Genomic DNA, 22462 nt, shown 5'->3' on the forward strand with positions numbered 1-22462 from the left:
ACAATCGCGAGACCAAGATTACCGGGAAGAGTATTACTTACGCAGGTCTTCAGAGACGTGATCACATGACCTTAGATCGATCGACAGGGATCGAGTCGCTGGAAGGAACCACTCTCTTTCCGACTTCAAGCCGGATAAGACGCACAACATCACATACACCGGGCATTCACTGGCAGTAACCACTCAACGATTCATCGCATCTTCCATAACAGTTTAGATGACATATACCGAGTCCTCTCCTCGATCAACTCCAGTCAAGGAGAGTTTTAGGCTGTCAACATGCACCAATGTCTCATAGAAAGAACATCAAAATCCTGGGATTTATCCAGTCAGAGTCGTCATCAAATTTGCAGTTCAGACCTATCCATGACTACTTAAATTAGATACAAGAAAAACAACCTTTTTTGCCCCTTCACAGACCTAACTCATCTGGCCGTACAGTCCTTGATTGGCAACATTTTTCTCTTCGGCCGCGGAACATGTGCTTCTTTCCAACCAAGCTCACTTCCCGGAAACCTATAAAAGGCCTGAGCACTATCTATATCACTAGTCTGCAGCTGTGGTGGGAATTCATAGCCCATCACCGACAGTGGATTCCGAGGACCAAATTGAACGCTGAAATCATCCTTGGTATCCTCAAGTTCCGGCGCAAACTCGTGTCTGAGACCCAAAACATGCCCAAGCTCATGCAAAAAGATATTTTTCAAGTATTGAATTTTACCTGGCTGGAATGCAGCCGAGTACACATTCAGATAACTGAGATCATCCTCGTTCGGGAAGAATGCCTCCGCGAGCACACCCTCCTGGTTTCCAGCATAGGAGAGGACAAATGACGCTTTACTGATATCCTCCACCCACTCAAACTTCACCCCTAGGTCAAGTTTGTTCCAGTCATTTGCGGCATCCCTGAGCGCATTCGCAGCGAGTAGAGCGAGACCGGGGCGTGGGTATCCGTTTGCGAATGCAGCAAAATTAATGGGTTGGGGTGGATTGTCGGGTTTCCAGCGCGGAATCACTCCTCTGAATCCACCTTGGAGGGTTGCGCGATTGTTGATGCCTCTGATGGTAACGGGCAGAGGCTTTTCGGATGAACAGGTATACCGTCCGGGTGCGGTCGCAGTGGAATTGGCGAGGGACCGCCGCAAGTTCTGGAGTTCGGGACTGTCAACACTGTCAGGGGCGAGAGTCTTCAGGCCTCTTGAGCCAACTGCCTCCTGCAAGGCTTCGAGGTAGTCGATTTTGGAAGTTGAGGGGGTGAGGGTGGTGCCGCGAATGTCAGGCATGTTGGTTGATCGAGGAGTTGTTGAAGTTCCGCACCAAAATATTCCTGTGGGATCCAGTTTGAATAGGAAGCAATGTACTTTGTTCAAATGAGTGTATGTCGTGGGAGTTTTGGACTGAATTTATATCTGAGTTGCTGTCTACTAGCTTTGGAGGGAAGATGGAACGCTTCGTGATACTGCTACTCAAATGAATGGGGCGTAGTCTAGACTAGAATAGATCTCTTGGCCATCATCGCATAACCCGATGCTCCAAACTTTCAAGAATGGTAAATTGCTAATCGTTCAACAGAAATGTGTACATTGCAGGCCACAGACGGAACATCAACCTTAACACTTAGGACGTTAAGTTCGTGGAGTAACTCAACAGTCAAACACACCTAACGATAGCCCGAAAAGTAACTCCGAAGACGGAAACCCCGATAGTGTAGGTTGAGCTTATTTACAAGTCGCCCCATGCCTTCTAATCGGGGATTTGAGAGCCGCATGCAGTACCAGTACGAGGCCAAGACTTGAAGGCATCGCGATACTTTATACCTACAACGCCCTCTTCGTATTCCAGTGTCATCATGATTTTGTCATCGCGGCGAGGCACAGAGCTGTGGAGGTGTCGGAAGCCACCTGGGCAATCATATTTTCACGATGAGCAAATGGTATAATATAATTAATCCTCTCACAAATTATTCGTTTAGCCTGATGGTCCCGCCTATTACTAGATGCAAAGCTGCGTCTGCTGGCAGATCGCGGGGTCACTCAAAAGACCGGGACCGATTAAGCTCCCGAGCCAACCAAGCCACATCTTATTCTGGGTATATCTCGTATTAGACGGGAATAGACACTTTAAACTATTAACTCCCGTGAATAGACTTTCTTTGTATAGTTTTGCTGAAAGGGAACCCCGCACTCAATGCTTTATGAGCCTTTTGAATCTGGAGTAGCAAGTTTAGTGCTGTAGAGACCAGACCAGGAACCATGAATCCTCAGAGACTGTTCCACTACAGTAGCTTCAGCCAATTCTACTTCGTGGGTCCAATATCTTCCCAGGGCTAATCGTGTTATCCCAGCAAATCCATAGTTCTTTTGATTGAACTTCAGCGACTACATGGTGTGCAAAGCTCTAATGATGCTTGAAGTCCAGGAATAATGACGACGACCAGTCGCCTCCTAAAGCTAACTAGACACTTCCTAAGCTGCCCGGGGTTCGTGATAAGATCTAGCAAGTTGCCACGACTCACCACTTGTGTCGCTAGGGCTTAGGTATTCTACTCCCTTGAAGATGTTATGCGACGGCATGCACCTACGACCTTCGCTTGGAACAAGATTTAGCCGAACAGAGTTCAGCTGCTCTTCCGAATGTCCCTTAGTCTCAGCCTATAGTACTAATTAAAAGCAGACCTGTTGGCATATTGTGCCTGGAATGTATCTATCTGACTGGTGGCATCTTACGATGTCAGAACATACTACACTATTGCTAAATCGGGCAACGACAGGCACAGCAGCCCGTATTTTGGTAATTGGAAGCGGAAATTAAACTTATTGCGCTATTGACATGAATTCCTTTAGCAAATTAATGTATATGCAGTCTGATGCGGCAAGGTATCTCATTTGCCGGGGAATGCTGATCCTCTCTACTACATTCCCGGCCGAGGTTATTTGCGAACCCTGACAACCCCCTCTTCTGAAAGACAGAAGGCCGTCGGGTTAATTGGGGCCGAGCTCTGTTTGGTGAAGAGATTCTCATAAAAAAGGAAAACCGAGCATTACAAGGTACTTCGGAGCTACCCATACTTTGTTCTAATAGTTTTTGCAGGGGTACAAAATGTGGTTATTACTGCATCTTCTTGCCGTGATCCCTATCTGTGCCATTACTGAGGCGTCCAATTATACTTATACATTTTCGTCCGGACATGCTCTCTTGTATTCGAATTCCAGCGCCATCGTCCAATTCGTTGATGGAACAAACCCTCAACGACAATTTCTTCTAAATGAAACAACAGCAACATTCCACACGCGCAGTCATGCATGGGGAGCAGGAACCATAAGCACTGATTCTGGAGAAGGGTCCTGGAACCTGGATCATATTCCCTACAACAACTTCACTGGACCTTACAACATCCCCCTTGATGATGGCCTACGACTGAGAATCATACGGTCCCCTGGGCGGGTCCTCACGGAAACGTACATATTCGAGAATACCTCGCCTGAGAGGACCACCGTAACAGGGTTACACATACAGACTCCCTTTAACGACCTTTATGACACAGCCCTTTGGTCTCTGACATCTGCCGTAAATGCCCATATTTTCACTGGCGGTGCATGGGCATGGGCGTTAGCTGAACCTATGTCAGGCGAGGGTCGCTCGCTAGGCCTCATTGTTAGAAAGGGCCATTTATGGAGCTACTCTCTTGAGTCATCCACCAGCTCTGATGTCCGAGGGCACATAGTTCTTCAAGTCACGGACGCCAAGGGGGACCCCAATGGTTTCGGTGGTCAACCAGTGGCCTATATTGACTCGGGAGACTCATACGTTCTGGAGTGGGAAATTGGGTTCTATAATAACACCAGCGACTTCATTGAAGCTACGAAACCTCCAGCAACCTTCTCGGCGTACTCGGCCCCTTTAGACCAAGAAATCACCGTCAGTTCAGAGATCAAACCGACTTCGTCAACTTCGAATTTGAAGATCAGGCGGAGAGGAACTAGCTACACACTCAGTGCAAGTTCACCAGGAACCTATAACGTTGATATTGGCGATTCCCGGACTGAAATCTCATTCCACCTGCCGCTCGAAACTGTTGTGCGAGAGAGGGCCCACTACATCCTAGAACACCAGCGGCCGGTGCAGCGTCCAGCCCCTCTCAATGCTGCTTTTGTTGCCATTGACACTGAAAACCTTACTACGATTGTGTCAAGCACATGGGACGACTGGGGGGATGGTTCGGAGCGGATTGCCATGCCTACGCTTCTTCAGTTAGCAGCTATGCAGGGCTATATATCGTCCGAATTAGTGGATATCCCTTTGAGAAATTGGGTCGAGTTTGCTAGTACCTCTCTATTTGACTCTGAAGGGAATACGCGCCGTTGCACTGGATGCTCTCAAACTCAGAGGCCATACGACGCCATATGGCTTGTGATGTTTTTCAACGACCGGTACAAATGGCTCGGCAATAGCACAAATATCGACACGGCAGTGACACTACTTAACAGAGCATTCGAAGTCGGACGGGTGCAGGAAGCACCAATCATCTTCTTTTCTCAAGCCATCCTAGAACTCTGCGACAGTCTCGACAAACTTGGACGATACAACGAAAGCGCCACGTACAAAAGAAAACTTGTCGATACAACTATGAGCTTCGTGAACGATGGACGCGACCTCCCGGCATCCGAAGTCAGCTATGAGCAGTCTATCGTCGAACCTCTAGTCGAGATGGTCGCAGACACATTTAATTTAACAAGAAACGCCACGCTGCTGAGCCAGACACAGGAGCGTCTTAACTGGCTCATGGCCTTCTCCGGGTCACAGCCACATGCTCGGCTCTACCAAATCGCTAACCGCCACTGGGATGATTATTGGTTTGGCCTTCGTCGTCAATGGGGTGACGTGTTTCCTCATTACTGGAGTGCGTTGACTAGTCAAGCACTCATCCGCCTTCCTCGAGAGCTGAGAACCAAGCAAACAGATGATATTGCTCTGAAGATCCTACGATCTAATATGGTTAATTTTTTTCCGGGAGGGTCGGCAACTTGTGCATTTGTCTATCCTTCGGCAGTTAACGGTAATTCGGCTAATGTAGCTGACCCTATGGCTAACGATCAGGACTGGCATCTTGTTATTTGGTTGAGGCTGCTTGAATATGGGGTACCAAGCGCTTGACGACTCAAAATACCAAATATAATTCGTTGGAAGTGGAAGGAAGTATATAAATAACAAACTCTTATGTTATGAACCTCTTCTGGATCTATTTTATCATTGATACCATCTTCTGTTTGTTCTGACAACATGAAGATTGATACGGCCTGTGTAAATTTCAGAATGGTCAAACAGTAATATATAATTACTGACTATGATGATTTACCAAAATAGAGGCAAATTGAACCTTGCGGATAAGACATCCTGTACTTGCTTAGTTTTCCCAGGGGTCGGCCGATTACCACCCGGGGCTGGGAGGCATCCTATGCTCTAGCTTAGATACTGGACTAGTCAGATCAAACGATGATCTGTATAAATGAACTTGGTATTCTCTCGTAAAAGCTTAGTGTGGATTGAGGTCTGCCAAAGAATATATTTACGAGCTTAATAAACTTTATACAGGAGACCTAGATCCCAGACCCCGCAGCCCAAGTCATACAAGCTTTCGTAGGAAAGGCTATGCATTATTGCCACCACTATACTTTTAGGCTCCACCGGGTCAAGGCAATACATTGATAGCTTTCGAAGCCGCACTAAGTGCTTACAAAGCGCTAAGTTGACAGGAACAGTTGCGCTATGACAACATAGCTCAGTAAACCCACTAATAATACTCCGGTATATAGTCAATAACATGAAGCCGCAGCATGGTATACATTGACTATCGGTAATGTCCCAGACTGTACTCCCTCGTACATTCCTGCCAGCGCCAAGGCATTGGGCTGTATGTTAGCCTCGCCAGCACACACTGCTTAGAGGCCTCTACGAAGCTTAGCCAACAAATTGGATCGATAATGATAAGATGCCCGCCCTGTTTCCTCTCCCCGGTTGGTCTACTGGATGTGACTATGGCTGCAGTAGCGCCGAACAAAATTTTGTTCTTTATATGGCACTATTGGTGTTCCTCCAACTTGACAGCCCTGACCTACCAAGGTCTACTAAGAAGTTGCTTGCCCCGCTCAAGATGCATTTATATACCACTAGGGACTGCATCAAACAGCGTCAATCCATAGTGGTTGAGATCAAGGAACGCTTATTGATGGAGTTGCAGTGTAGACGATAAGCCCATTTGTCATCGGTCTGGAATACTAATTTGGTCCTATATACTATACCTAATCAATTACTAGAATAGTAGCTGTTTCCGTACGTTCTTTAGCTAATATGGACAGAAACCACAGTAATTCATTTTCGATCCTTATCTGAGAGCCCAAGAATTCCAACTAGAAATCGTGTTCAAAATTGAGATTAGCTTTGCAAACACTCGCCAAGGAGGAAAAAAAAAAAAAAAAAAAAAAAAAAGGAACAAAGCTACTCCCACCTAATCGGGTTGCGGCAGAGCCAGCCTTATCCCACAGCCCTGAATCCTGAACCCTGAACCAGGAAAATCTCTGAGGTGCGTCAGAGCGCGAGATCAACAAGACAAATGGGAAGAATACGCCTCCCCTCCTCTGGTATCACGCACATGCTGCCTGCTGCCTTCCACACGCGGGCAATGTTCCTGCGCGAATAGTATTACTTGTGGCGGTCCAGGGCCGTGAAATTGTTGGGGGCAACAGGTGCGGGATTTACGGATAGGAATTTCAAGGCGTCGGGAGGGGAAGGGGCCCAGGGTCTACAGGATAGATACCAGATATTGACTATCAAAGCTTAGCTCATGACATTAGGCCCAAAAAGTCTTAAACGTTCGTAGTACAGGGTACAGAAGTGAGACAATAGATAACAATACCTGTCAGTCCTCCGGAGCCCCGGCGGGAATATGACATAATATGACCTTAGGGACTAATACAATCACCAAACCAGCACTTGTTAATCACACACTATCCCACTAGGATTTGTCTTAAAAGGCTAATCTCACAGTTAAGCTCCTCGAAAGTATTCTTCAGCTCCATGTATTGAAAAAGGGTTAATTTTGATCGGGAAGCATCTTTATCGAAAATTCTTCTTAATCATGATTCCCTGCTCCTAATGCAGTATTCTTCTATTAGTTGATTTGTACAAAAGTGTCCAATTACTTCCCACTTTTACCCCACGCGGCTTGCGTACCAAAAGGGACCCTTGCTACTTTTACATATCTTCGGCCTATAGGGTAAATCAAACTCTCAAGCCCCTGTCAGTAATCACCACGACAAGCGCAACCCAACGTAGGCAGCAACATTTACCGAACAATCCCTCCGACATCCCCGGGTCTGTAATGCTAGCATCTTCGTACCATTGAAGTGACCAATCGTTCCTGATGTGGCTTTGATAATCGGACCTTAACACCAAGCATTTAGCGCGTGATCATGCAGGGTCTCATACTCCCCCAATGTCATGAACCCGAACTTTCAAGCCACCGAAAGAATCCTAGAACTGACATAGAATTCGTAAGGCACAGGTCTATAGCATTAAAAGTAAATACACCCCCCCTTCTCCTTCCGCTTTTCCGTCCCCCAATCCCAAAAATGCTCCTCCAACTCCTCCTGATAACTATGCTTCTAAACCCATTTCGACCATGTGAGGGCTCTCCGACTTTCCAAGAGGAATACCGGAATAGTAGCTATGTACCAGAAGTGATTGAAACCTCTCTGGGCCGTCAAATTGTGGCGCCAGATACTCTCTACGTGGCTGCAGCCGGTCGTAACGCCTTATACTTCATCGACACCCGGTTTGACCCTGAGACGGCGCAGCATATTAAACTCCAAATTGAAAAGGCCTCCGTGCCACAACCAGACGAGTACATTGCTATTGACGAGATTGAGGCCACGGCCGAAATCAAGAACAGCGTGACCGGGGAAACAACCTTCGTGTTTGATCCTGTATATGCTCGGCTGCTGTTCGCTAGGGGCATTAATCGACATAATCCGGATATCAAATTGCCGGAGTATGAGCCGGCTGGTGATTGGTTGGTGGTATATGACTTGGTTGATATTGTGAACAGGAAGGGTGTGGGGAAGGGTTGATGAATGCCGTCGATGTACGTCACACAGGGATCTGCTTTAAAGCTGCTGATGGTAGTGAGGAAGGGGTGAAGCGTGTTACTGTCGGCGTATGGATGAGGTGATCTGGGGAGTATGAGAAGACCTGTGATAGGCTTGCGAAGGGGATAGGATATCGAGGAGCTAATAGGCTAGAGTGATTCTCTGAGTTCGTTCGTTATTGTGAGTCGCTCAAAGAGGCATTTCGATAGTACTAGTTTCATCAACTAGATAGACCATTCAGTATAAAGACGGAATGGGGAAAAAAGCCGGGAAAACGAAATCTTCTTATAATAGTGGACAGCTGAGAACTGGAATGGTGAGATGGAAATAGGCTTGAATTATAACACTCTTCAAGATACAATGATTATCTAAGACAAAGTCCTATTCTCACACCTTGAGAGGTCATAAGAATGATACAAGTGGCTAGTAAAATGGTCGAGACAGTTGCCGACCCCCCACGCGCAGAGGGTATATTGTCAAAAAGACGAGAAGAGATCAGCAGGCCAAAGTACTGACTTTGCACAAATGAACAGAGAAAGTGACTGTTCAGATGCGTCCCTCAGAACCAGTCCCGAACTCTAGCATATACCCACGTCAGATCCACATCTTCTCATCCGAGCCCAACGGCTTCGGCATGAAGTCCCAGCCTACGGCGACACCATCAATAGCCGCAGAATGGCGTACAGCCACCATGGGGCCGAATGCGGTCTCGCGTGTCTCGAGGAACTGTGGAGGAACATCGTTGGTGCATTGGTAGTCTGCGGTCTCAAAGCCAGAGCGGCCGTCGAACTGGCCGAGCGAGCGCAGGTACTTCATGACACCGGCCAGGGAAACATCGACTTGCCAAGAGCCGCCCACGGTAGCTTGCTTGTACAAGGCCGCCTGGATACCGGCGGCGAGGAAGTAGCCACCAGCGTGATCAAGAGCCTGGCAGGGAGTGGGTCGGGCGGCCTCGCCGGCGCCGAAGTGCTCCGCTTCGGAGACGTTCATGCCGGAACAGGTCTGGACGAGGGAATCAAAGCCACGCCTGTTGGCCCAAGGGCCCTCAGGTCCGTAGGCGGACACATTGGCGCAGATGATGTTGCGGTTTTGGAAGCGTTGGGCAAGGGCCGCGGGGGAGTAGCCTCGCTGCGCGAGGCCGCCGGGCCGAAAGCCTTGAGTGAACACATGGGCGTCGACCAGCAGCCGGTCGAGCTCCGCCTGGTCCGCCTCAGTGGTTAGATCTAGCTGGATGGTGCGCTTCCCACGGCCAAAGTCCCGGTCCATTGTCGGGAGATCGGGGAGGTTGGGGCTGGTGACCCAGAGAACGTCGGCGCCGTGCGCCGCCAACATCTTGCCAGATAGCGGGGCAGCGATGACACGCGAGAGCTCCAGTACGCGGAGGCCCCTCAGACACTTGTCCGGCTTCGTAGAGGTCATGGTCGCGGGGAGCCCGACTGGTCCATCACACAGCTTCCGTAGGGTAATTGGAAAGTCGCTGACGGCACGGGCTTGCGGGAGCACGTCCCATTCCGAGTAGCTGCGCAGAGCGGAGATGACCAGCTTCGCGTCGAAGGCGGCCGCCTCCACATCAACCGAACGCCAGCTTACAAGCCGCGATGCGAGTTGCGCTCGGTCAGCATCTGGGGGGCATCCAACCAGGGCTTTTGCGCCGTCCCGGTGGTTGGGGAACGAGTCGTGCACGCGAACGTAGCCATCAGCTGTTTTGTGGAGTCCTCCGATGGGGCCCCAGGGCGACGGTGCCGGCTGGCCGTCTAGGGTGTACAGGCGCTCAGATTTGAACTCGATAGCCGCATGTTGCAGGGGAACTGAGACGGCGGGGACGGCGGAGCCGCTGCGAAGGGCGTATATCTGGGCGGCAAGTAGGGCGGAGAGCCCAATAGAGGCCTGAGCGAGGTGGGCAACTTTGAAGGATGAGGGAAGGCCTAGACCTTGTCCGGGCAGCTGAAGCCGGTCGTTTGGGACACCCGCTGGGAGGCCGAGAGTGTTCCATAGGTAGTTGACACTATCCCTGGCCGAAAAATGAGAGCGGTCTGCAAAGGGTGCCTCCTCGTCCCCAGGAACGGTGATGGTCAGCAAGGGCCCATGTTGCTGCGTTCCCAGGGTGTCTCTCTCCCCTACGGTTCCCTGCTCCCAGGGGCGGCGAATGGTACATTTCCAGGCGAGAGCAGGCTCGAAGAACATGTTGGTAATAATGTCTTCTTCTCGGAGGCGATACAAACTCATGATCCGGCTATTCGTCAAGACGTTTGCGTTTTTGACCCGTTCATACGCCTCTTTGGTGTCAAACATGATGTCGAATGTCAACTCGAACGGTCCGGAGTTCTTGGAACGGATAATTTTGGCGATGTCCAGCATCTGGCAGGTACGGTTGGGGATGGGTTTGGAGGCTAAGGGCTCCAATGGCTCGGCCGCGAGTCTTTCCCAGTCACCGTCGGTCAGACCGGGGCACACGGGTTTTGGGGCAGTCGGGGCACTGTCAATAGTCCTCAGCTCCACGGGGAACAGGTTCGTCTCTTCGCCCGGCTTCAAGTCGACCAGGTGATAGACATTGAAGCGAAACACGGTGCCAGCATTGGTTTCATGTGGCGAGAGAGGGGAAGCAAAGTTTCCTGTGGTCGCAACCTGGTTCTTGTAGGGCATGTGAAGGATAGAGGCACGGGCATTGTTGGCGATGGTGTAGGAAAGTTCCTGGGACGGGGCCACCACTTCGCCCAAGATACCCAATTCATGGCCCGCGACCGCCGCGGGCTCGATAGGTCCCATCACGCCATCACGGCCATAGAAGTGAAAGATCAGCTGGCACTGCGGCGACTGATCGAGCTGGGGGAACAGGTTCCGAGTATACGCGCGCACGTCGGCCAGAAAAGAATCGATTTGACCGATCAAAATCGGGTCTCGAATCCCTCCAATAAAGATTGTCCGGTATCCGAGTTTTTCGACTCCTTCCAGCTTTACCTGATAAACCGGAGTCGGGCAGAATTCAGCGCCACGAACACGGACCGTCTTCTCGGTCAGCTGCTCGTAAGAGGCATGGTCCAGACAAAGGACACCTCCGGGTCCCGGCAGACGGTCGGGACGCGTTTTCTCGTATAGTGTATGAGCAGCGACTGATAGAGGAGTGCAACGTTCGCGAGGCGCCAAAGGGGTGAGATCGAAAGAGTCGGAGCGCATAGTTGCAATCATTGACCGTCCCTTTGGTATGGCACAGATGCCTCCGCACTCCATGATTTTCCCCATATGCCATGCAACGCCTGGCTGCACTCCATGATGCATGGCGAAGGCGGCAAAGGGAGCTGGATCGTAGCAGCGACCGCCCAGAATAATATCGGGGTTGCTCTTCAGGGCCTCCGTGAAGCTGTCGGACGAGGTACCTGGTGAGCAGGGAATACACGAGGAAGGGGATGGACGTACGGTTCTGCACCCATCTGGGCGACGAGGTCAATGGCACGATCAACACTTTCAACCGTCAATTCTTCCACGGGACCGCAGGGTGACACCATGTTGTTGACGATGCGATGTGTAAGTAGATCCCGTCGGAATCCTGCATTGATGGTCGCCACTTTGAAAGATAATCCCTCGTGGGCGGCGATTTCCCGAATAATCTCGAACATTTCCTGGACGTGCTTATTACTACCATCTCCGCCCACGGATCCAATGAGAACTTGAATCTTCTTGTGAAAACAGGCTTGCAGAATAGGAGTTAGATCGCGGACATATGAGTCGCGACCGCAGGTCATCTTATTCAAGCCCAATTTGTAGGGGCCGCCATCGGTAGAGCCACTGTCGACGATAATGGCTTTTGGGGAGTATTGCTCAACGCCGTACCAGAAATGCTCGAGTTTGTAGCCATAGCCAAGCATGGCATTAGGGGTCAGAATACTGAACTCTGCCATGATTTCGGAGTCCCGTGGTCTATTCTGTCCTTGCCATAATCGAAAATCTTCTGGGTCCGTGCCTTTATTATGTATTGGGACGACCGCAGCTTCGGCATCTTACCGAGACCCCGCTGTGCTCAGACGGCAACATGCCGAACCCTACCGAGCACAAGTGCTGCTGTCAAATCGGAGACAATCAATTACTCCCAAGTAGTTGACTTGGCTTCGACTTTTATGCACCCTCTTGTCATTGGATTTTGGATTTTTCAACAGAGTCTCTCTTCTTCCCCCTTGGAGCATCCCACATCAATTCTGCTTGTTACTGATTTCTCCCTAAAGAGCCGCCTATCATGACGCGCGACCCGGCTTCTGAACTGCGTCTTCCAGGCTTCGACGAGCTGCCCCTGCGCTCGGGAGACCCCAAAGGATCCGCTTGGGGGCTTTGGGGACCGGACGACGAACTGGGCACGCTCAATCTGATTACGAACGAGGTCACCCAGTTAGCTTTGCACGAAGCCAAGCTAGGTCGCGTCGTCAATCTCAAGTATAGCGACTCTGCGTGTTTGTGTGTAGTGGAACGTTAACACATGATTGCGCAGTCTCCCCTTAAACGTACCGCTCAAGCCAATGAACCCTCGCCGAAAGCCGTGTGCACATAATTTGATCGCTAAAGGCTTCGCAAACGACGATGAAGTGAGTGAGCTTTCCTTCTCTCCTTCTACCCCTACCCATGACTATAAACATGAGAAATCTGCAGAATTACTGACAAGAAGATTAGTTGGATTTCAACACTCAAAGTTCCAGCCATTGGGATGGACTGCGCCACTATCCCTACACCGAGACGAAGCAATTTTACAATGGGGTGCTTCAGGGTGTGATAGCCTCCACAAAGAAACTTGGTATACAAAGTAAGTAAATAAGTAGAAATATACCAAGGGGCCGCGAACGGAACACAGAACTAATGAGCCTGGGCTTTCTAGATATGGCTCAGAAACCGATTGTCACCCGGGGGGTTCTTCTCGACTGGTATGAATATGCGCTTAAAAAGGGGTTTGAGCTCCGACCCTTTACCAACCAGCCCATTCGCCTAAACGAGCTGTTGGACATTGCCCGTGAGCAGCAGGTCACTTTCAGACCAGGGGACGTCCTCCTGATCCGCACTGGGTGGACTGACGCGTACTCTAAGTTGACCGACGTGGAGAAGAGGCAATTGGGAGGCCGAGATGATCGTGCCTCGTGTGGTGTTGAAGCCACGGAGGCAGTCATCCGATGGCATTGGGAGAATGGATTCGCCGCCGTTGCCAGTGACACTGTCGCCTATGAAGCCTGGCCTTCACCAAAACCATGGGGCGTGTGTATGCATGAGGTAAGCCATGATCAATAGCAAGTTCTGACACCAACGACTGGACTATCTCGATGACTTATACTTCCCTCTCTCTCTATTCTAGGTCTTCCTGAGCGGGTGGGGAATGCCAATTGGAGAGTGTTGGGATCTCGAAGAGTTGAGTCAGGCATGCAAGGAGCTGGGTCGCTGGACATTTCTTCTAACTAGTCAACCCCTGAATCTGCCTGGCGGAGTGGCTAGTCCCCCCAATGCCTGTGCAGTCTTCTGAGTATTCTTCTTTCCTTTTGCACTTCTAGGTTGTGATAAAGAACAAGAGGAATGTTACTACGATTATAGAACATTTGCTCACAAGCCGAAAGTATACTATGGCACTTCTAATGTTAAACTTTGTTTTCACGATGGCTTACGAGACTCCCCATTTCCTCCGGCTACTCGACAAATGGAGACCTTCGGCCTGATTCCGTGCGCTAACCCCAAAGCCCTGACCCAAGTCTGCCCCAGACTAACCCCTTCCCCACACGTAGTATCTACCAACCGGTCATTGTGGAGGATGTTATACCCATGCCACAAGCCACAATACAAAATTCTGTATCTTGGAAAAGGATGTAATTACCGGAACCATTGACATGGTCCAATTGCAGTTGTAGCTCTTATTTTGATTGCTGGAAAGATATCGGAATATCCTTTGAGACTCGCATTCAAACGGCTAGTCACGAACAGTAAATTTTGACCAGAAAGAGCAGAAAAGGAAATAAAAAGAAAAAGAACCTGTTAAAGACAATTGAAGTGCTTGGGTCAGAAAACTAAGATACCCACGTGGAGATTAGTCATCCGTGTCATCCGAACTCACCACTTCGTAGTCGATCAGAATACCATGAATTCCCCGCAAAACCTGTCCATCAAACATGAAATCGCTTGTCACAAGTGATTTCCTGCTAACGGCCTTTCAATAATGGACTCCCGTAGCCGTCTGTCAGGAAGAAAGTACAACTTTGCATGTCTTGCCTGCCGCCAGCGTAAGGTCAAATGTGATGGCCGCAAGCCAACCTGCAAAAACTGTGCGCGGTCAAACTCGAGCTGTTACTACAAGAATGACTCGACAGCCGCATTACACATGGCCGGGGAGCTGCACACCAAAGAGGCCCGGATCCGCGAGCTAGAAGATCGAGTCCGGGAACTCACTGCCACGGAGACCGGCGCCCACGATAGTCGTCCTGCCAGTTCATCCTCACAGCCGCAGCCGCAACCGGACATGCCAGCACTAACCGCCCCAACACAGACAACCACAACGGGCCCGGTAGCATTGTCCGTATTGCCGTTGCCCGTTCCTCCAGAGGCGCATACTGAACCGGCGGATCAGGAGCGCTACGAGGGTGATAACATTATCATCACTAATACAGATGGAAAAGTAAGCTCCAGACATTTCCATCACCACTGCACCCGGAGAGACCACGTTCGTGCTAAGTTATTATGCGAGCAGCAATATTTTGGCGCCACCTCGCGGTTTCGTGGTCTCTCGGATCATAAGGAGGTGCACGATGGACAGACCCAGAAAAAGGAGTCGGAGGTTCGAGCGACAGAGCTGTACCATCGGAGATGGCTGTCCTCCAATGCCCGGTTTCAGGCCTCCTGGGAGCGTACAGCGTACGAGAATATACCTCGTTATACAGACGTGGATCCCACCATCTGTATCAATCTCCTGGAAGTGTATTGGGCATGGCAAGCTCCCCTGCATAACTGTGTCTATCGACGCTGTAGGTCTCCAAACAACAAACCAATTTGGCCCTCTCTACTTGGTCTGACGAGACTTCTGACATGTGCCGTGCTGGTCTCTTGCAAGGTTTCTTCCGCGATATGGCTCTTGGGGGGCCATACTTTTCCACCTTTCTCTTGAATGTAATCCTCGCGCATGCCTGTCGACACCTGCCAGAGAATGATCTACGGTTTGCGTCCTTTGAGCGAGGAGAGTTCTTTCTACGGGAGGCGTTGCACCTCTTGGTTCGAGAGATGAGACAGAGCAAACCTCGGATTCCAACCATACAAGGACTCTTGATCTTAGGTGGCAGGCAGTGCGCAGTTGGGAATAGTAGTGAAGGATGGCTATATACGGGCATGGTAAGGACCTTTGTCAACCCGCAGCCGTTATTGTCTCGCGCCTTTGTTGACTCGTGGTCCTCCAGGCAATAAGAATGCTCACAGACCTCGGCCTCCACATAAAGCGTAGCTATGCGGACCTCACGAAATCAATGGAGCCAGATGATTTGGAAGTACGGAAGAGATTGCTTTTATCCTGTTATGCGTGGGACAAGTGAGTGAAAGTTCTCGCTAAATTTGAAGACTAAAGAAAAAGACCGCGGGCGCTGGTTGACCGGCAGCAGATCAATTAGTCTTTGCCTAGGACGATCTCCGTCTTTGACTGACATGCCCTTTTCCCCTTCCACGCTTTGTAGGTGTTACGATCCTGGGACATCAGTTCAGATGTTAACAACAATGTCATATTCTAGTTGACCTGTCCGACGATGATGACCTCTGGCAGCCTCCGCACCTATTGGAGACTGGTAAAATCTACCCCGCAACCAAATGTCATAGTACATTGACATTTATAAATTTCTGCAAATTAGCCAAGGTCAGCGACATTTCACGGCATATCCTCTCCTTTTCTCGTGTGCAGCCCTGTTGACATATCATCGCCTCACTTTTTTCTTTCCCAGATCATTAATGAGACCTACAATGTTATCTACAACGGTCCGGTTGGAAACGTGGAAATGAGCGTCATATCGGATTTGGAAAACAAATTGATGGCATTCAGGCAGGAACTCCCAGCAGCCCTTCAGATTGAAGACCCGACAAGCTTACAGTCCTGCGTTCCTCCTCATATTCTCTGTCTCAAGTACGTACAGCCTCTGATATCTCCTCTGTACTACTCGTTGATATCGGATGTGCTGATTGCTGGCTAGTATATTATGCCACACCGTCCTAATCTTGCTTTACCGACCGTTTTTCGTCTGGTTGTGGCACCCGAATCTGCAGAATAATCCCCTGGCACTACGGGCGCAAGTGGTGTGCACCGAGCAAGCCATGCGCGTGAATGAGCTCTTCCGCGCGTATGGCCGACTATTCAACTTCGAATTCCAAAGCTATTTGATTTCCTACTGCGTGTACACGGCGGCTACAATCGATGTGCGACTAGCACAACACAACAACAAACGTCTGGCGCACATGGCGATAGATCGCCTGGCGGTAACATTGCACATGTTGGAGACGGAAGTCAAGCAAACACCGGGCATGCGGCGCAGCATCGAAATCATTCATTCGCATATTGGGCAGCGCTGGTCGTTGAAGGAACAAATGCAGCAGCCTCAGGCTTCTTCATCCACCAACGGACAGGAGCAGCTACCCATCTGTTTGCTGGAGAAGGGAGGACCCGTAGGAGAAAGGGGGGGAGGAGAAGGCGGAGGGAGAAGCCAGCCTTTTTCAAAGTCCCAGTTCGATGAATCTGCTCTTGATCACGCAATGTCCCCCGGGTCGTCGTTTGTTTCGTCGGGGACCAGCCTGCATGGCTCAGCTGCCGACAAAACCGTACCCGAGTCATTATCCTCTCTCAACATCTCCTATGGGCAGCAGCAGGGACCGATTCTCGATCCCAATTTGGACCTGGAATCTATGTGGGTCGATTGGCAGATGGATGATGTCGGTGGTGGGTTTGTGCCGGAAATGGCGTATGATACCCCGTACAGCCAGCCATTCTCATGACGCTCCAAGAGCGTACAGGAACATATGACCATTTCATATTCACCCCACACGAATGGTGGGCAATGTATCAGCGAAGTTATCAAGTGATTTCCTTACCCCAGCAGTGCCATCATTTCTGCCGTTGCTTCTCTATGCATGTAGATATTTTTCAAATACGTTACTTATATTCTGATGACTCTATCCACTGAAGGAAATGTGGTGGCTCGACTCCTAACCGGTACGGGAAAACAGTCAATTGGCCGGCATTCTTCGTATCCTGTGGGTGGACCATCCCCACACAAGCCGGGGAATGCGGGGGAAAGATGGCGGCCAGCTTGCCCTTGCTCGGTAAGATGCCGACACCGATCAGACCACAAGGCAGTCCCTACATCCCTAAATTCCAAATGCCATCAAACTCCTCTCACAGATCTTCTTTATAAAGCTGTTACAGCCATATATGTTCAAATTTATCTCTCATTCATCATTGCTCATTATGGACAAGAACATTCAGCAAGATGGGCTGGTGGACTGTGTGGAGAACGTCGACGTCGACAAAATTGGTGACCCAAATTTGCTTCCAGAGCGGGCTTGGACCAAAGAAGAAGAGCGGCAAGCCCTAAGGAAACTGGACTGGGTGCTCATTCCTCTGTTAGTCTACATCCTTCTTTCATGTTCAATGATTCAATAACTTGAAGAAGCTTTTACTGACTAAAACAGGCTTGGATCCTTATATCTCTGCTCCTATATGGACAGAGGCAATATTGGCAATGCGTACACAGCTGGTATGGGTAAAGCCTGGGGGATCACCTCCTCTCAATACTCGATGGTGGTGACTGTCTACTATATCGCTTATATTTGCTTTCATTGGGTATGGCAATCCTTCTTTCCACAGGAACTGTGTTGTGGAAAAAACCGGGGTACTGGCTAATATCATGGTATCCCATAAACAGCTAATTCTGGCCTGGAAGGTAGTTCCGCTACCGGTATGTCTTCCTTGAATCCAATCAGTCCTCAGCACAGACACGAACAATACCGCTAATTCCAAACACAGTTATGGGCAGCTTGCATGGCGTTTGGCTGGGGTACTCTGGACATGATTCAAGCTGCCACCACTAGCTATGCCGGCCTGCTCGTGTGCCGCATTCTGGTGGGCATTTTCGAGGCCGGGTTTGTTCCCGCTATCGCTCTATATATGAGCTTCTTTTACCATCGGCACGAGATGGGGTTGCGCTACGGTTTGTTCATGGCTTGCTCGCCTCTGGCTAATGCCCTAGCGTCGGCCATCGCGTACGGGGTTGTTACCAGCCACGAAGGTATAGAACACTGGCAGTTGCTTTTCATCATCGGTAAGTTGCCTTTCCCTCTCTCTCTCTCTCTCTCTCTCTCTCTTTCTTCATTCCCTGTGATAGTAAAGGTCCTGACAATCTCCTTTCGCAGAGGGAATACCTACCTTGATTCTTGCCGTTGTCGCCTACTTCTACCTTCCAAATGGTCCTTTCGAGAGTCCGTTCCTCTCCGAGCAACAAAACCTAATTATTGGCCAGCGGGCAATCCTCGGCCGGGGTCGAGACCAAGAGAAGAAAGTCAACTTCAAGCAAGCCTTCGCGGCTTTCAAGGATTACAAGAACTACTTCCAGGCGGGGATTATCTTCTGCCTCAACACCGCGTTTGGCTCCCTCCCAGCCTACCTCCCCACAATCCTATCCCACATGGGATACACCAAGACGCAAGCCGAGGGCTTCTCCGCCATCCCTTACTTCGCATCCCTGGTCTGCTGCATCGGCGCCAGTCTTCTCTCCGACCATGTCCGCCAACGCGCCATCTTTATCTCCTTTTTCGCTTCCCTGGGCGGCGCCGGCTACATCATCCTGGCACTGGTCGCGACAAACGCGGTGCGCTTCTTCGCCACCTTCCTGATCTGCGCAGGCGTCTTTCCAGCCGTCTCGCTCACCTTCACTTGGGTAACCGACAACCAGGGCTCTTCCTCCAAGCGCGGCGTCGGTCTGGCCATCTTCGGCATGATCGGCCAGTGCGGTCCCCTGCTGGGCGCTCGTCTGTTTCCCTCGCAGGACTCGCCTATGTTCTCCAAGGGCATGTGGATCTGCGCCGGCGTACTCTTCGGCGCCTGTAGCCTCGCTCTCATCCTGCGCCTGTTGCTTTCTCGCGAAAACACCCGCCGCGACCGCCAGCATGGTTCCTGTGACCCTAACTACACCCCTCCGGATATTGCGGAGAAGGGTGATGAGCATCCCATGTTCCGCTTCGTTTTATAAGTGCAATCAAGTGCAATATAGGGACGAAAAGAGCGCCTACAAGGGGGAAGGGGATGGGGGAAGGACGCGAGTGACGAAGGGCTATGGCGACTGGGTGCGTCATGACCCGATTATCGTTGTGTGAGAGCCCGTTCTTCCATATCAACCATCGCGAGTACAGAAAGAATTGATTTCGCATTTTTACACAACCGGAAGCCTCTGTGGTGCTCTTTATGGTACATATAGATAGCTAGGAGTAGTGCTAATCTTATTGACCTGTCTGGTGGTTCATAACCCTGACCACGAGAGGCCCAGATGTCGCTGATATGTTCCAATTTTCTTTCCAAAGCTTTTCTATGAGGCCTAAAATTGACAGATAATACATTCAAATCTGCCTAACCTTCCTACGCCAGATACAGGAATGGTCACAGCGATTGTTAGTGCCTAGTTTATCAATGGTATCCTCATGCTCATAACTTGTAGTCGCGGGATTAGTCGCCGAAGCATTAGAAATACAGGGGACAATTTCTTTATCTGTATATCTGATTCGATTAGAGTAAACACCTTTGTTTGCATCCATTAAAGTATCCTTATCCCTTAAAGCCATCCGTTGTCGAGAAAACCGTCTTCCAATATCCCAAAGTCAAGAGGAATTGTTGACATTTGTGATTCTCGTTCAAATCTCAGTGGTTCATGACTACCCAGGCCAGCTGGCGGTGTGAAGATGAATGATGAGGGAGGGGTTTGAGTCATCGAAGAAGCCGGTACCGTAGACACGGGCGCATCTCCTGCATGCTCTATGCGATTCGAAAACAACCGAACAAGGTTTTGAGCAGCTGAGATCGTCTGAACGTCAATAGTCGTGTTTGAACTGGTATCAGGAGTAACTAGTTCCGCCTTGTGCATATCGAGAAGCTTGAGGGCAGTATCTACTATTCTGCCCATCAAGGGATCAAGATTGTGGCTTGGCGTTAATGAAGACGCCATGCACATCCATTGATGATAGAAGCACAGCAGCGTCGACTGGAAGACTATGGATGACTTGTTCGGGAACAAACAGTGAAGTCTTCGGTCATCATGGCTGCTTCCCAACATACTGAGTATATTGAGTGCTGCACGAACGCACCTCGACAGACTCTTCATGAATTGAGGGTGCTTCGGGTCGAATGTCAATGCTGGCTGGTGAATCAAGATAACAGCCACGTTTCCTAAGAAGTGTAGAAAAAGTGTCTCGAACGACTGATCTGCTGAGTTCATATGAAGAGTGTCCGGTAGACCATCGTCATGGTCTTTCATCTCATTGCCTTGGAACTGGACTACGCTGTGGCGCCACACTGACAGCTCGTGATCCAGTGCAGTGATTTTGGCGACACCATTTCGTCGTTTGGTAGTCGTATATAGCGACTTGAGGCAGCTGGAGAATATTCTGAGCAATTTCACGTAGAGGATGAATGTAGCCATGCTTGTTGTCTCTCCCGGAAGGGGGAGCGGTATGTCAGTGGCAGTCGCGTCATCTAGATCCGTATCAATAGGTAGGTCGGTATCCACATCATCATCCTGGATCATTTTCGGCAGACCGTGTACTATGCTGCACGCACTGTTTATGGAGATTAGTGGCTAACAGGCAGGTGTTGTTGGTTGGAAGCCTTACATGTCAACAGCGTAAACGCACCACCATATGCGTTTTCTTAACTCCATCTCTCCCGCACAGAATCGGAAGCGTCGGGAATGTCGATGAAGTCCTAAAGATTGCGCAAGTCGAACAACCTGTCCGCATGTTTGTATCCACTCATCGTGCTTCCGGGTAAGTTGAAGATATAGACAAGTTAAAAGTAAAGACTGCAGCCCTGGAAGGTCCTCGTTTTCAGGTGTGGTTGTTATCCGGGCACATTCCAAGGCTTTATGGTAGTATGTGTTGCACTCTGTGGATGAGCAAGTTTCCCATGCAGTAATAGAGAGGACAAGAAATATTTGCCTCAGAATAACATAATCAGAAGGTGAGAGATTAGGGTCGTGGGCTTCCACACGATCGAAGATCCTATGGAAGGCGGAAAGGAACTCTTTCTTCATGAGTATTGGCCAAATAGATGACCAAGAATGGAAGAACTCTGTTAAAGCAACCAAATATGATGCTCGTGTCTTTTCCAACACGAAATGCGGTGGTCTAGAATAATTTATCGAGTGTAATATAAGCAGAGGTTGCGAATACTCTGGGCAAGGACCGAGTAAATGGAGCCGATTAACAATATCTGGAAAGCCTTCTTCATGATCGAACAGAGACTTGTATACTGATTCGGCACAGCGTATAAAATAAATGCCTGTTGTTGACCCTGCAAATCGATCGACACTCGGTGTTAAGGGCACTAAGCGTCCCAGATGCTTTATGATAGGTTGACATTGTTGACTTGTAGTAGTTGCCGTATCAGACGATCCTGCACCTTGCAGTGTTGGATGACTGTGGGCTTGGAATCCAGGTGCAGTGTCGCTCCATACAGATTTGTCAACAGTTGTGGAATGGCTAGCACGTAGTTGCCGGATTTCGCGCTGCAGATTCTCATTTTGGATCCTGAGCTCATCCAGCAACCTTTCTTGTTGCTCAAGGTGCCTGACAAATTCATTAACATCATCCCCGGAGAATTGAATAATGTGACGAGATACAGCACTAACCTTCTGGGCCGCGTTCGTCTTTTGAGTTGCTTAGATGTGACACAGGAAGCTCCAGCGGTTCTACAGTGGCTACACTACACGGGTCCCACCGTATCAGTCCAATTTATTTATCTATAGAGTGATTGGGGGAGTAATACCGATGGGAGTAATCCGTCACAACGAATTTTCTTTCTGAAGATACCGAATCAGCTTCTTTCCGACCAACGATACTTAAGTTTCAGGGGATCTACATACATGCGGCAACGATCGCTGAAAATCTGTTTGTCAATAACATACCCAGTAAAATTCGAGAGATGGAAACACACCACACTTGAGACGAGAGTTGCAGCCTGGGTGTAGCACCCCCTTCTCCAATGGCTTCCATTATACCTGGTATCCCAGAAGTACAGAGCTATCCCAATAAGATTGAAGCCCAGGAATGTCGAGGCGCGGGGAAAGTCCCAA

General features: G+C 49.7%; 8 protein-coding genes across 8 annotated transcripts; 5 read left to right on the top strand and 3 right to left on the bottom strand.

Moving 5' to 3' along the window:
* Positions 1–314: 314 nt before the first annotated feature.
* On the bottom strand, positions 315–1554 carry BO85DRAFT_453509 (zincin). Its single transcript, XM_025661071.1, has one exon. It carries the CDS (start codon positions 1281–1283, stop codon positions 426–428), a length of 858 nt encoding a protein of 285 aa, XP_025511047.1. The 5' UTR covers positions 1284–1554; the 3' UTR covers positions 315–425.
* Positions 1555–3099: 1545 nt separating this feature from the next.
* On the top strand, positions 3100–5154 carry BO85DRAFT_505270 (uncharacterized protein; the record flags this gene model as incomplete). Its single annotated transcript, XM_025664327.1, has 1 exon — positions 3100–5154. One exon carries the CDS (start codon positions 3100–3102, stop codon positions 5152–5154), a length of 2055 nt encoding a protein of 684 aa, XP_025511048.1.
* Positions 5155–7633: 2479 nt separating this feature from the next.
* On the top strand, positions 7634–8477 carry BO85DRAFT_453510 (ankyrin repeat-containing protein). The gene has a single exon (XM_025661072.1). The coding sequence runs from the start codon at positions 7656–7658 to the stop codon at positions 8124–8126; it is 471 nt and encodes a 156-aa protein (XP_025511049.1). The 5' UTR covers positions 7634–7655; the 3' UTR covers positions 8127–8477.
* An 83-nt stretch (positions 8478–8560) lies between these two features.
* BO85DRAFT_430378 (beta-N-acetylglucosaminidase) lies at positions 8561–12040 on the bottom strand (the record flags this gene model as incomplete). The annotated part of the gene is made up of 3 exons (XM_025658288.1): positions 8561–11339; positions 11397–11502; positions 11559–12040. The coding sequence occupies 3 exons, from the start codon at positions 12038–12040 to the stop codon at positions 8739–8741; spliced, it is 3189 nt and encodes a 1062-aa protein (XP_025511050.1). The 3' UTR covers positions 8561–8738.
* Positions 12041–12372: 332 nt separating this feature from the next.
* BO85DRAFT_382562 (cyclase family protein) lies at positions 12373–13406 on the top strand (the record flags this gene model as incomplete). The annotated part of the gene is made up of 4 exons (XM_025656471.1): positions 12373–12566; positions 12622–12715; positions 12801–12930; positions 13003–13406. The coding sequence occupies 4 exons, from the start codon at positions 12373–12375 to the stop codon at positions 13404–13406; spliced, it is 822 nt and encodes a 273-aa protein (XP_025511051.1).
* Positions 13407–14267: 861 nt separating this feature from the next.
* Positions 14268–17294, top strand: BO85DRAFT_523956 (CHA4 activatory protein). Its single transcript, XM_025665390.1, has 8 exons — positions 14268–14775; positions 14848–15121; positions 15208–15482; positions 15548–15675; positions 15746–15813; positions 15872–15993; positions 16079–16257; positions 16325–17294. The coding sequence occupies exons 1-8, from the start codon at positions 14320–14322 to the stop codon at positions 17118–17120; spliced, it is 2298 nt and encodes a 765-aa protein (XP_025511052.1). The 5' UTR covers positions 14268–14319; the 3' UTR covers positions 17121–17294.
* Positions 17295–17592: 298 nt separating this feature from the next.
* On the top strand, positions 17593–19372 carry BO85DRAFT_442683 (allantoate permease; the record flags this gene model as incomplete). Its single annotated transcript, XM_025658847.1, has 5 exons — positions 17593–17747; positions 17817–17967; positions 18050–18082; positions 18151–18445; positions 18537–19372. 5 exons carry the CDS (start codon positions 17593–17595, stop codon positions 19370–19372), a joined length of 1470 nt encoding a protein of 489 aa, XP_025511053.1.
* A 499-nt stretch (positions 19373–19871) lies between these two features.
* On the bottom strand, positions 19872–21815 carry BO85DRAFT_430387 (fungal specific transcription factor domain-containing protein). The gene is made up of 2 exons (XM_025658289.1): positions 21003–21815; positions 19872–20948 (listed from the first exon to the last, which is right to left on the bottom strand). The coding sequence occupies exons 1-2, from the start codon at positions 21419–21421 to the stop codon at positions 19949–19951; spliced, it is 1419 nt and encodes a 472-aa protein (XP_025511054.1). The 5' UTR covers positions 21422–21815; the 3' UTR covers positions 19872–19948.
* Between the last annotated feature and the right edge of the window lie 647 nt (positions 21816–22462).

This window comes from Aspergillus piperis, assembly GCF_003184755.1.
Source record: "Aspergillus piperis CBS 112811 unplaced genomic scaffold BO85scaffold_26, whole genome shotgun sequence".
Lineage (NCBI taxonomy): Eukaryota > Fungi > Ascomycota > Eurotiomycetes > Eurotiales > Aspergillaceae > Aspergillus > Aspergillus piperis.